Source organism: Macaca fascicularis, chromosome 3 (genome assembly GCF_037993035.2).
Source record: "Macaca fascicularis isolate 582-1 chromosome 3, T2T-MFA8v1.1".
Taxonomy (NCBI): Eukaryota; Metazoa; Chordata; class Mammalia; order Primates; family Cercopithecidae; genus Macaca; species Macaca fascicularis.
This window is the reverse complement of record NC_088377.1, coordinates 183507547-183522009: the sequence shown is the minus strand read 5'-3', so window position 1 is coordinate 183522009 and position 14463 is coordinate 183507547. Positions and strand designations below refer to the sequence as shown.

The 14463-nt window shown below is 37.2% G+C and overlaps 1 protein-coding gene across 1 annotated transcript in view; it reads left to right on the top strand.

The window, feature by feature from the left end:
* The first annotated feature begins 2062 nt into the window (after positions 1 to 2062).
* Positions 2063 to 14463, top strand: part of PRSS37 (serine protease 37) — a 28386-nt gene continuing 15985 nt past the window's right edge. The window contains exons 1-2 of the mRNA XM_065541215.1: positions 2063 to 2397; positions 2684 to 2744. Of these exons, the coding sequence (XP_065397287.1) occupies positions 2063 to 2397; positions 2684 to 2744 (396 nt within the window). The remainder of the gene's footprint in view (positions 2398 to 2683; positions 2745 to 14463) is intronic.

The window sequence follows — 14463 nt, the reverse complement described above, 5'->3', positions numbered from 1 at the left end:
ACACACTGGTATTCATGACAGAGGAGAGAGAGTAGGCAACCTGGAAAACACATTCAAGGATATTATTCTTGAAAATTTCCCCAATCTCACTAGAGATGTTGCCATGCAAATTCAAGAAATATAGAAACCTCTGCAAGATACTATACAAGACAATCATCCACAAGACACTAAGTCATCAGATTCACCAAGCTAAATAAAAAAGAAAAATCTTCAAGGCAGCTAGAGAGAAAGGTTAGGTCACTTACAAAGGGAACTCTATTAGGTTAAGAGCAGATGTCTCACCAGAAATCTTAGGAGCCAGAAGAGGTTGTCAGCCTATTGTCAGCATTCTTAAAATTTTAACAGAGAATTTCATATCCTACCAAGCTAAGCTGTGTAAACAAATGAGAAATAAAATTCATATCAGACAAGCAAACACTAAGGGAATTTGTAATCACTAAACAAGCCTTACAAGAGGTGCTTAAGGGAGTACTTGACATGGAAACAAAAGGATACCTGCTACCACAAAAACACACTTAAGCACAAAGGCCACAGATACTATAAAGCAATTACTTCAAGCCCACAAAACAACAAGCTAACAAAACAATGAAAGGATGAAAATCTCACATATTAATATAAATGGTCTTCAACATAAATGGTCTAAATTACCCACTTGTAAGGTATAGAATGATAAGTTAGAGTAAAAAATAAGACTCAACTGTCTGCTGTCTTCAAGAGACCAATCTCACATGGAAAGACACTCACAGGCTCAAGGTAAAGATATGGGGGGCCGGGTGCAATGGCTTATGCCTGTAATCCTAGCACTTTGGGAGGCCAAGGTAGGCAGATCACGAGATCAGGAGATCAAGACCATCCTGGCTAACATGGTGAAACCCCATCTCTACTAAAAATACAAAAAATTAGCTGGGTGTGGTGGCAAGTGCCTGTAATCCCAGCTACTCGGGAGGCTGAGGCAGGAGAATCACTTGAATCCAGGAGGCAGAGGTTGTAGTGAGCTGAGACTGCACCATTGCACTCCAGCCTGGGTGATAGAGCGAGACTCTGTCTCAAAAAAAAAAAAAAAAAAGATACGGGGAAAGATAGATCATGGAAACAAAAACCAAAAAGCATGGGCCATTATTCCTATATCATATAAAATCGACTTTAAACCAACAACAATCAAGAAGAATGGAGAAGAGAATTACATAATAATAAAGGGTTCAGTTCAACAAGAAGACTGAGCTATCCTGAATATATATACACCCGACATAGAAGGATCCAGTCTTTTAAAATAAGTTCTTCTTGGCCTATTAAATGACAGTGACAAAATAATACTGGGAGAGCTCAACACCCTATTGGCAGCATTAGACAAATCATCAAGGCAAAAAACTAAGAAATTCTAGATTTAAAACTTAACACTCAACCAATTAGACATCTACGAAATATTCCACTCAATAACCACAGAATATACATGTTTCTCCTCTGCACATGGAGCATATTCTAAGATTGACAACATGCTCAGTAATAAACAAGTATTAATAAATTCAAAAAATTTAAATTATACCAAGCATACTCTCAGACAATAGTGCAATAAAAATAGAAATGAATATCAAGGATTTCTCTTCATGGAAATTTAACAACTTGCTCCTGAACAACTTTTGGGTGAATGATGAAATGATGAATGATGAAATGAAAGATTCTTTGATTCTTCAAAGAATCAAAAAATTCTTTGAAGTTAATGAAAATTGACACGCAACACATCAAAAATTTTAGCCTGCAGCAAAAGCAGTGTTGATGAAAGTTTATAGTGCTAAACACCTACATCAAGAAGTTACAAACATCTCAAATTAACAATCTGCTATCACACCTAGAGGAGCTAGAAAAAAAAAAGAACAAACCAATTCTGAGGCTAACAGAAGAAAAGAAATAACTAAAATCGGAGAAGAACTGGACAGAATCAAGATGCAAAAATCCATACAAAATATCAATGAAACCAAAAGTTTGTTTTTTGAAAGTATAAATGAGAGATAGACTGTTAGCTAGATTACCAACAAAAGAGAGAGAGAAGATCCAAATAAGTACAATGAGAAATGACAAAGATGACACTACAACTGATCCCATGGAAATACAAAATATGTTCAGAGATTATGAACACCTCTATGCACATAAATTAGAAAATCTAGAGCAGTTTCAGAGAGCAAGATGGTCAACTAGTCGCAGCCAGGTGGAACAGCTGCCACGAGGTACCCAGATGACTGCTGCCCTACTTACAGATCTTCAGAGGGAAAGCACTGAGACCGAACAGAGGAAAGACACAGAAGCTGTTCTAAAGGGGAAGGAAGCTGGGAAACTGGGAGCTGCACAGAGCTACCATGCATTGAGACTGACTTCTGGTCCCACACGACTCCAGGGAAACAGGTGAGTTGAACTGGCAAGGAGCAACCTGTTCTCACCATGGGACTTTGCAATCCTGGCAGGAGACACATTGACCACCATGGACACCTGAGTTGACAGGGAATGCTACTTAGAGAAGTGGTAGGGGCAGCACACCAGCTGAAGGTGAGCCCAGGTTTGGTGCGGGAGCGTCTATAGTGGAGCATGTCCAGGGAAGTACATCTCTCCAAGTTCGATTTGCTACCATAAGAGAATTTAACCCTAGGGGGAAGGTCAGACCTAAATTCTGCAGGGCAATCTTGGCCATCAGATACGACTGCTCTGAACTGAGCACCCCTGGGTCTGCTGGCATCTCCTGGGGCCCCAGTCTGGTAGCACCTGCTTAGAGGGCAGCCTTGGGTGTCTTGGGGACCCAAACCATAGTTCCTGTGCTGATGGACAGTACCTGGCTAGCAGAGAACTCCACTGAGGCAGCCCCTGTGGCCACTCAGCAGCCTGCCTGCTCCCTCCCCACACTGTAGCTTTCTCAGTGCCCACAGAAACCCTTCACATTGCCTTGCTGGTATGAGTGTGCACAGGCAGGTTTGGCCTTCCTTGCATGCCAGCAAGCCTGTGTGCATGCACCCCACAATGCCACTGCTGCAATGGGAGTACACTCCACTCCCCCTTTCCCCACAAGACCACCATTGCAGTCAAAGCCTTGGTAGGCACACAGCCAGTCCTGCTCCTGCCAGCACCCTGCCTTTGTGCCAACACTGCCACAGAAGTGAAACTAGGCACAGAGAACAGTGAAATCTCCCCCGTCCTGAGCTACCACTCTTGCCTGAGGCACACAGAAAATGCACACAGACCTGCACCTATCAGCTGCCTACCACTGTGCCACCACCACCACCAGTGCAACTCTGTATAAAGTTGCCAGCAGGGGTACCTACACTCCAGAACCCTGCTGCCTCTACCACTGTAGAAGAGAGAAGATCCAAAGATCCAAGAAGAGAGAAGATCCAAATACAATCAGAAATGACAAAGGAGATATTACCACTGACCCCACAGAAGTACAAAAAACCCTCAGAGACTACTATGAACACTGCTATGCACACAAGCTACAAAACCTAGAAGAAACATGTAAATTCCTGGAAACATACAGCCTAACAAGATTGTACCAGAAAGAAATTAAATTTATGAACAGACTAATAATGAATTCCAAAATTGAATCAGTAATAAAAGGCCTACCAATCCGAAAATCTCCAGGACCAGACAGATTCATAGCCGAATTCTACTAGATGTATAAAGAAGAGCTGGTACCATTCCTAATGTAACTATTCCAAAAAACTGAAGAGGAGGAATTACTCCCTAACTCATTCTATGAGGCTAGCATTATCCTGATACCAAAATTTGGCAGAAACAAAACAAAAAAGAAAACTTCAAGCCAACATCCTTGATGAAGATAGATGCAAAAATTCTCAACAAAATATTGGCCAACTGAATCCAGCAACACATCTAAACGCTAATCCTCCACGGTCAAGTAGGCTTTATCCCTGGGATGCAAAGTTGTTTCAATAATACAAATCAATAAATGTGATTTATCACATAAACAGAACTAAACATAAAAACCACATGATTATCTCAATAGAGGGAGAAAAGGTTTGGGATAATATTCAAAATCTCATCATGTTAAAAACTCTCAATAAACTCTCAATAAATGAAGGAACATACCTCAAAATAATAAGAGCCGTCTATGACAAACCGACAGCTAACATCATACTGAATGGGCAAAAGCTAGAAGCATTCACCTTGAAAGCCAAAACAAGAAACTCTCTCTCACCACTCCTATTTAACATAATATTGGAAGTCCTGGCCAGAGCAATCAGGCAAGAGAAAGAAGTAAGACACCTAAGTAGGAAGAGAAGAAATTAAACTATCCCTGTTTGCAGATGACATGATGCACTCCTATACAACAACAACAGTCAATCTGAAAGCCAAATGAGGAATGCAATTCTATTCACAGTTGCCACACACACACACACACACACACACACACACACCTCCCCCGCCCCAAGGATACAGCTAACCGGGAAAATGAAAGATCTCTGCAAAGAAAACTGAAAAACGCTGCTAAAAAAAAATCAGACGTTACACAAACAAATGGAAAAACGTTACATGCTTGTGGATAGGAAGAATCAATATCATTAAAATGGCCTTAATGCCTAAAGCAACGTATAGATTCAGTGTTATTCCTACTAAACTACCAATGACATTCTTCACAGAACTGGAAAAAAAAAACTACTCTAAAATTCATAGAGAACCAAGAAAAAGATCCCGAATAGCCAAGGCAATCCTAAGAAAAGGTAGGCCATAGAAGCCACAGGTCTTGGTCAGGCCTCAGTGCTACAAATCTCAATGGCCATATGATTTCAGTGAGAGCCAAGGCTACATCAACCTCAGCGGCCATGGGATTCCTTCTGTGGCAGCCTGGCCTTAGAGCACCCCCTAGTGATGCAACAGATGAAGCAATCACAAGCACAGGGACTCTACCAGTAAACCTGCCCTGAATCTCTCAAAACTAGCTTACTGTTGAAGAACACGGGAAAACAAAGGCAGACTGTGAAGACTGCGTTAAGTCTGTATTTCACTGTACAAACATTGACACACAGCCACAAGGTCAAGAAAAATCAGAGAATCATGACATCACTAAGCAGGCAAAATAAGGTGCCATTGAACAAAATAAAGTGCCACTGACTGGACCTAAAGAGATGGAGCTGGAAGAACAGCCTAACAAAGAATTCAAAGTTCCTATTTTAATGAAGCTTAGAGAATCTCAAGAAAATATAGAAAAACAATATAAAAATTAATGAGAAACTTAACAGATAAATAGAAATTAAAAAGGAAATCCTGAAGCTGAAATATATAATAAACTAAATTTTAAATCCCAATACATAACATCAACAGCAGAATTGACCAAACAGAAGAAATAATGTGTGAACTCAAAGTATTTAACAATATAGAGCACGAGTAAAAAACAGAATGAAAAGAAATTTTAAAATCTTATGGGATAATATCAAAAGACCAAAAGTATGGATCATCAGGACCCAAAAGAAGGCATAGAAAGTGAAAGGGGTATAAATAGTATTTAAGAAACAATAGTAGAAAACTTTCCAAACCTAGAGAAAGATGTAACTATCTAGGTATAAGATATGAAGTATCAGATTCAATCCAAATGAGATACCCCATGACATACTATAATCAGTAGCAGACCTAAGATAAAGAGAGGATTCTAAAAGTAGCAACATAAAAAGATGCTAGAAGCTCTGCTTCATCAAAACTTGGAAGCAAACCAAAAAAGAAGAAGACAGTAAAGTTGGTAAAATGAAAGCCATCGCATGAGAACTGTGAATGGATGTCCCTGGACAAGAGCTCTATACCAGGCCTACAGAACACAAAGCCAGAGCTTTGTTAGGTTTAAGTTTGGGATGCGTGTAGAACTATTTGGGGAGGGGGGGAAGGAATTGCAGTTAAAAATTAATAAGTAACTTATTAATTACAGAAAGAATAAAGTTGATAAATTAAGAAATATTTATATAAGCATATTATTACTAAATATGTACCAAAAAAATAGTTGGAGGTGTTTGACTCTGGAGTAGTACCATGAGTAAAATGGGAAAGAGAAACAATCTGCCATCTTTCTATATCAATCACTTACAATTACTTGAAATTGTTTTTATCTATGCCTATATGATTATGATTTTTAAATATTTAAATTAAAAATATAAATATAGTTAAAACATCACAGTTAATGATGAAAGTACAATTAAAAACATTTTCTTGGCAAAAACTACCACAAATTCAACACTATTTTTACACAAACTTCTGTTTATATTCACTACAATAGCACAAATACACACTTGAAAGATACATGTAATCAAAACATGTTCTATGTTATGACTACTTACTATCCATGTAGGTCCATATTGTGATCTGAAAAGTTGGGAACTTCTGCCTACTTGTTTGCTAATATAAGATCATTTGACATGGTGCATAGAAGATTATGACCTAAACAGAAAATGAACAATGAAAATTCTGGAAATAATTTTCTAAGGGAAGATAGTGCAGAAGGTAGATTTACTACACATGAGCTATACAGATGCTTTCTTGTGTCCCTTTGGTTTCAGCTGTTTCCTTTTAGTTTGGAGTCCAAGGGTTATTAATAGAAAATTATATAAGTATTTACATATAAAAATGAGTATGTGAGTATAAAAATAACTGTTTAGGCAGTTCTTTTGAATAGGGAGACTCCAAGTTTGGGTAGACTCCTCTGATGCAGAGTCTATAATAAGCTCAGAGTTGCTAACCACTGATAGTGTACCTGAGTGGAAAAGATGACATCAGGCATGATATTCAAAAACAATATTAACTCTTTGGATTGAAGCTATAGGAACTAAAATGGATGACAATTCTAAAATAATGATCTGATAAATGAACATGGCTTCTGAGGAGTTGTAAAGCCTGTTAGATAGTTTTGTACACTGCTGTCATGGCAATAGAAAGATGTAAGATTTAAGCATAAAGTCACTGGCACACACTGATGGAAGACTTGTGAGGAAGCCTGATGCTATGGAGAAGAGATAAATATGCCTAAATTAAAAATAAGACTTGAGAACATGTATGGTAGACAGAAAAAATTAGGGATTGACTTCCGACCACCAAAGGATTGCCATTCGACCATGCGGTCAGGGTAAACATTTAGAATTACACATGAATTGAAAGAATCCTATTCCTTGAGGCTTTAAGACAATTTGATCTAAGGTTTCAATACATTCCTAATCAAAATGTCAGCAAGTTTTTAGTGGATACCTACAGACCGATTTCAATATTTACATGGAAAGGCAATGGTTAGAGAATAGCCAAAGCAGTTCTGAAAAAGAAAAGTAATTTCTTAAATTCTTTCTTTCTTCATTCATTCATTTATATTACATATTTATAAAATATCAATATTTTATAAGTTATTCAAACTACGTCATTTAATTTGCTAAATTTTTCTAGCTTTGGCCATTGGGAGCTGCTATAGACTGAATATTTGTGTTCCCCCCAAATTCTTGAAACACAGTCTCCAAGATGATGGCATTCAGAGGTTGGACTTTTGGAAGGTGATTAGGTCATGATGAAAGAACCCTTATAAGTGTGATTAGTGACTCTATTAAAAACTACCCCAGTGACCTCCCTTGCTCCTTCTACCACCACCAGACACCACATGTGCTAGTGCTTTAATCTTGAATTTCTCAGCCTCAAGTGCTGTGAGCAGTACATTTCTATTATGTATCAGCTATGCAGTCTATAGTATTCCATTATAGCATCCCACAGGGACTAAGACTGAGACTCGGGTTGGGTCCTGTATCCCTTTGACATGCTCCACCCTTTTGTTTTGAAAAGCATTTCTTTTTTTTATTGTGATTTTTTTTTTCTTTTACTATACTTTAAGATCTAGGGTACATGTGCACAATGTGCAGATTTGTTACATAGGTATACATGTGTCATGTTGGTTTGCTGCACCCATCAACTCATCATTTACATTAGGTATTTCTACTAATGCTATCCCTCCCCAAGGCCCCCACCCCCTAAAGGCCCCAGTGTGTGATGTTTCCCGCCCTGTGTCCATGTGTTCTTGTTGTTCAACTCCAACCTATGAGAACATGCGGTGTTTGGTTTTCTGTCCTTGTGATAGTTTGCTTAGAATGATGGTTTCCAACTTCATCCATGTCCCTGCAAAGGACATGATCTCATCCTCTTTACGGCTGCATAGTATTCCATGTTGTATATGTGCCACATTTTCTTAATCCAATCTATCATTGATGGGCATTTGGGTTGTTTCCAAGTCTTTGCTATTGTGAACAGTGCTGCCACAAACATACATGTGCATGTGTCTTTATAGTAGAATGATTTCTAATCCTTTGGGTATATACCCAGTAATGGGATGGCTGGGTCAAATGGGATTGCTAGTTCTAGATCCTTGAGGAATCACCACACTGTCTTCCACAATGGCTGAACTAATTTACACTCCCACCAACAGTGTAAAAGTGTTCCTATTTCTCCACATCCTCTCCAGCATCTGTTGTTTCCTGACTTTTTAATGATTACCATTCTAACTGGCATGAGATGGTATCTCATTGTGGGTTTGATTTGCATTTATCTAATGACCAGTGATGATTAGCATTTTTTCATGTTTGTTGGCTGCATAAATGTCTTCTTTTGAGAAGTGTCTGTTCATATCCTTCGCCCACTTTTTGATGGGACTGTTTTTTTCTTGTACATTTGTTTGAGTTATTTGTAGATTCTGGATATTAGCCCTTTGTCAGATGGGTAGATTGCAAAAATTTTCTCCCATTCTGTAGGTTGCCTGTTCACTCTGATGATCGTTTCTTTTTTTTTTTTTTTTTTTTTTTTTGAGACGGAGTCTCGCTCTGTCGCCCGGGCTGGAGTGCAGTGGCATGATCTCAGCTCACTGCAAGCTCCGCCTCCCGGGTTTACGCCATTCTCCTGCCTCAGCCTCCCGAATAGCTGGGACTACAGGCGCCCGCCACCTCGCCCGGCTAGTTTTTTGTATTTTTTTTAGTAGAGACGGGGTTTCACCGTGTTAGCCAGGATGGTCTCGATCTCCTGACCTCGTGATCCGCCCGCCTCGGCCTCCCAGAGTGCTGGGATTACAGGCTTGAGCCACCGCGCCTGGCCTGATGATAGTTTCTTTTGCTGTGCAGAAGCTCTTTAGTTTACTTAGATCCCATTTGTCTATTTTGGCTTTTGTTGCCATTGCTTTTGGTGTTTTAGTCATGAAGTTCTTGCCCATGCCTATGTCCTGAATGGTATTGCCTAGGTTTTCTTCTAGGATTTTTATGGTGTTAGGTCTTATATTTAAGTATTTAATCCATCTTGAGTTAATTTTTGTATAAGGTATAAGGAAGAGATCCAGTTTCAGCTTTTTCCATATGACTAGCCAGTTTTCCCAGCACCATTTATTAAATAGGGAATCCTTTCCCCGTTGCTTGTTTTTGTCAGGTTTGTCAAAGATCAGATGGTTGTAGATGTGTGGTGTTACTTCTGAGGCCTCTGTTCTGTCCCACTGGTCTATATATCTGTTTTGGTATCAGTACGATGCTGTTTTGGTTACTGTAGCCTTGTAGTATAGTTTGAAGTCAGGTAGCATGATGCCTCCAGTTTTGTTCTTTTGGCTTAGGATTGTCTTGGCAATGCAGGCTCTTTTTTGGTTCCATATGAACTTTAAAGTAGTTTTTTCCAATTCTGTGAAGAAAGTTAGTGGTAGCTTGACGCGGATGGCATTGAATCTATAAATTACCTTAGGCAGTATGGCCATTTTCATGATATTCATTCTTCCTATCCATGAGCATGGAATGTTCTTCCATTTGTTTGTGTCCTCTTTTATTTCGTTGAGCAGTGGTTTGTAGTTTTCCTTAAAGAGGTCCTTCACATCCTTTGTGAGTTGTATTCCTAGGTATTTTATTCTCTTTGTAGTAATTGTGAATGGGAGTTTACTCATGATTTGGCTCTCTTTGTCTATTATTGGTGTATAGGAATGCTTGTAATTTTTGCACATTGATTTTGTATCCTGAAACTTTGCTGAAGTTGCTTATCAGCTTGAGGAGATTTTGGGCTGAGACGATGGGGTTTTCTAAATATACAATCATGTCATCTGCAAACAGAGACAATTTGACTTCCTCTTTTCCTCATTGAATACCCTTTATTTCTTTCTCTTGCCTGATTGCCCTAGCCAGAACTTCCAACATTATGTTGAATAGAAGCGGTGAGAGAGGGCATCCTTGTCTTGTGTCAGTTTTGTTTTGAAAAGCATTTCTGTAGATGCTCCAGCCTCATCTTGATTTTTCTTGTTGAGACCCTGAATCAGCCACATCTCCAAGGAGCCCTGGTTTATGTTATTGGATATTATTACAAAACAAGATCCCAACACAAGGTAGAGAAATAATTACTGTTTCTAGGTTTTCTCAGCAGACAGATCTAGGAACTAAATATATGTATCTATAATAATTTTCATATCTATCCATCTGCCTCTATATCAAGCTAAACATGAGCTCCAGCTGATGTCTTTGACTCTAATTCAGTACCACATGGTGCATTCTGCCCTTTTCTGCCTGCATCTCTTTAACTTTTCTCTTCTTAGTGGGGTTATTGCCATCCGCAACCCTTTTTGTACTTGTTGAACCCCAGTTTACATGTACAGAAATTTCAAAATTGTTAACACTTTTCTCCATTAGAATCAACTTTAGTAATGAGAGTACAGTGATGGTGTATAGTTCTACTTTTCGCCTTACAGTTTTCATCAAAATACTGTTTTCCAAAGTTAATTAAGGCAGTTCTATTTTCCCCCACTGTCTTCAGTGATGTTATATCACACAAAAATTATTCTTTCACAGTCTGCATTCTATCTTAAGATCCCCAGCTTCCTCTGATATTTTTATATTGCCATACGTCAAAGCTTTTTTTTCTGCTGTAAAATTTTATGAGCTTGGCAAATGCATAATGTATCTGATCACATAGGTTAATCCCATCACCCCAAATCCCTCTATAATTCTCTAGTCAAATACTTCTTCCTTACGTATCTCAAAGACAAAAGTATCTGCTTATCTTTTTCTCATCTCTATAACTTTCTCCTTTGTTATAGATTGTCATTAGAATTGAATCATATAATACATTGCCTTTTGCTATAGCTTTGTTCACTTAGTAAAATTCATTTGAGATTCATCCATTTTGTAATGAAAATTATTAGCGCTCTGCTTTTTATCACTGAATAGTATTCCCTTTGTATAAATGGATTACAATTGCTTTAACCATTCACTTATTGAAGGATATTTTGGTTGCTTTGCTTTGTTGACAATTATGAATAAATTTTCTATAAATAGTCATGTGCAGGTTTTTGCACTGATTTGAATTATCACTTACCTTGGGGAAATACCTTGCAAGCAAAATTACTGCCTTATATGTGAAGTCTGTGTTTAACTATACAAGAAACATCAAAACTGCCTTCTCCAGTGGTTTAAATATTTTGCACTCCAAGCAGCAATAAATGAGAGCTTCTGATGCTACACATCCTTCTCAGCATTTCGAATTTGTCAGTAGTCTTTTTATTTTAGCTAATCTAATAGGGTTATAGTGGTATCTCACTGTTGTTTTAATTTGCATTTCCCTAATGATGAATGATATTGAGCATCTTTTCATGTGAAAACATATCACCTGACATCTTCTTTAGTATATATCTATTTAGATCTTTTCCATAATTTTTTATTGAGCTGTTCATTTTCTTATTATTGAGTTTCCAGGTGTGTGTGTGTGTGTGCACGCACGCGTGTGCGTGTGAATGTACTGGATACAAATTATCAGATATGAGATTTTCAAATATTTACTTCCAGCCAGTGCCTTATCTTTTTGTTCTCTTCATAGTGACTTTTCTACAGCAAAAGTTTTCAATTTTGACAATTTTTTTTCTTTTACTCATTGTGTTTTTAGTATTTTATCTAAAACTTAACCACCAAACTTAAGGTCACGTAGATTTTCTCCTAGATGTTTCATAATCTTGCATTTACATTAAAGTCATTTTATCTAATTTTAGGTAAGTCACAATTTACATGCTGAAATTCATTTTTTTTAAGAAAACTTTTATTTTAGGCTCAGGGGTACATGTGCAGGTTTGTTACACAGGTAAATTGCATGTCATGAGGGTTTGGTGTATTGACAATTTCATCACACAGGTAATCAGCATAGTACCCAATAGGTAGTTTTTGGTGAGGACCCTTCTCCCATCCTCCACCCTCAAGTAGGCCCTGATAACTGTTGTTCCATTCTTTTTGTCTACATGTACTCAACATTTAGCTCCCTCTTATAAGTGAGAACATGCAGTATTTGGTTTTCTGTTCCTGTGTTGGTTTGTTAAGATAATGGCTTCCAGCTCCATCCATTTTGCAACAAAGGACATAATCTCATTCTTTTTTATGGTTGTGTAATATTCCATGGTGCATATTTCCTTTTTTATACATATTTTATATATATTGCATAGAAACATTGAACTATTCTAACACTGTTTTTTGGGAAAATTACCCCTTCTTCACTGAATTTCCTTTGCAATGTTGTGGAAACTAAGTTGACAGTTGTTTAGATCTGTTTCTAGGCTCTCTACTCTCTTTCATTAATCTTATATGCCTATCATTTTGCAACACCACACTGTCTTGATATTGTAACGTTACTAAAAGCCTTCACATTGTGTAATGTGAGTCTTCTTTGTTCTTTTTCAATGTTGTTTGGGCCATTCTATAACTTTTGCCTCTCTTTATAAATTTTAAAATTATTTTGTTACTATCTGCATTAAAGCTTGCTAAAATTTTGTTGGGATTGCCCTGAATCCATTAATGAAATTGGAAATAATTAACATATTAACAATATTGTGTCTTCCAATCCATGAATGGATAATCCAATCCAGGATGTGTAAGATTCATACCTAGTACTTCTTTTTTTTGGAGATATCAAAAATGATATTATTTTATAGATTTTAATTTTAATTGTTCATTGTTAGTAATTTCTTTTGCATGTTGACCTTGTCTCTTTCAGGCTTGCTAAAATATATTATCACTTACAGGAGTTTTCTGGTAGAATCTTAGAGGCTTTCTATCTAGACAATTATGTCATCAGCTAATCATCAGGAAACAATGGTCACATGGTTATTCATCATACTGCATTCTTTACCATGCTTTCCTGTCTCACTTCATTTTCCTTTGCTATAGTAGAAGTACATCCCCCCCACAAATAAACCTTTAGCCCTTAATCCCTGCCTAAGGCTGTGATTTCTTGAGGTCCAGGTTGTCATCAACCTTTAACCTATCTCAAAATAAATAAACTATTTTTTAAATAAATATCAAAATCAGAAATTGAAACTGTTAGAATATATAGAGAAGGTTAAATCATTTTATTTTAAAGTGAAACATGTATATAGAAACACTACACTGAACACATGTATAGCTTAAGAAATTATTTTGCAACCACCCCATGGATCAATAAATACAACTTTCATAGCAACCCCAGAAGCCCATTCATGTGTCCTATTCCAATTCACTCATGACATCCTCAGAAGCAATGATAGTCTTTACCTTTAAGTAATCATTTATTTGTATTCCTTAAAGATTTTATCACTCCAGTTTAAATTGTCACACACTATAGCTTAGTCTTCTACATTTTTTAATTTGATATGTTCTTGACATCTATTCTAATCTTCAGATTCTCTCTATAGCCTTTTCACCTCTTTCCAATCTATTTGTTGAGAAACTCAGGTGTTTTTATGGTAGAATTCTTATAATCTGCATTTTCCCAATTCCTGTTCTCTACGTATTTTTCTATAAGTTGGTAAGTTCACAGAAGCTTGGATCTGATGAATAATAAATATTATCTTTGGAAGGTGATTACTTTTTTAAATATTGTAAACTCATACATTGAAAAATAGTTGATAGGTTGGAAGCACAACTTCTTTCATCTTTGGCCAGTAGAAGTCTCCTCTAATTGAGTCCTGAATATTCTAACATGACTCTAGTAATCTTTCATATCTGGTATGATATGATTTTTCAACTTCATCTTGTGGATTCTCCATCCTAGATGAAAAATCAGTCATTTCTCCAAGAAGCCCTAATTTCTCTTACCAGGAAATTGTATTGCAAAACTACAATATGGGCCTAGGAATGTTCATTGTAATCGAATTGGCCAGTGTTGCTAAGTTATGGCAATGAACACAGCCAGGAGTAAGGGACAGAGAAAGAGAGAGAGAGCACATGTACTGAGTCTGCCCATGTATAGAGATTTACCTAAGCTCCTCCATAATATATTAAGAAATAGAATATTCCATATCTATTTGAAATAAAGGACACATTTCCTTTTTTTCACATTATACTCGCAACCATCCTGGAATACTATCTCCATCAATATGATTACTGAAAATATTTTTTTAAACTTTTACACATGCTTTCCCATTATTCTCTTTATTAAAATAAAAACTATTGTATTACGTCTGCCCTGTCAGGGCATGTAAATATT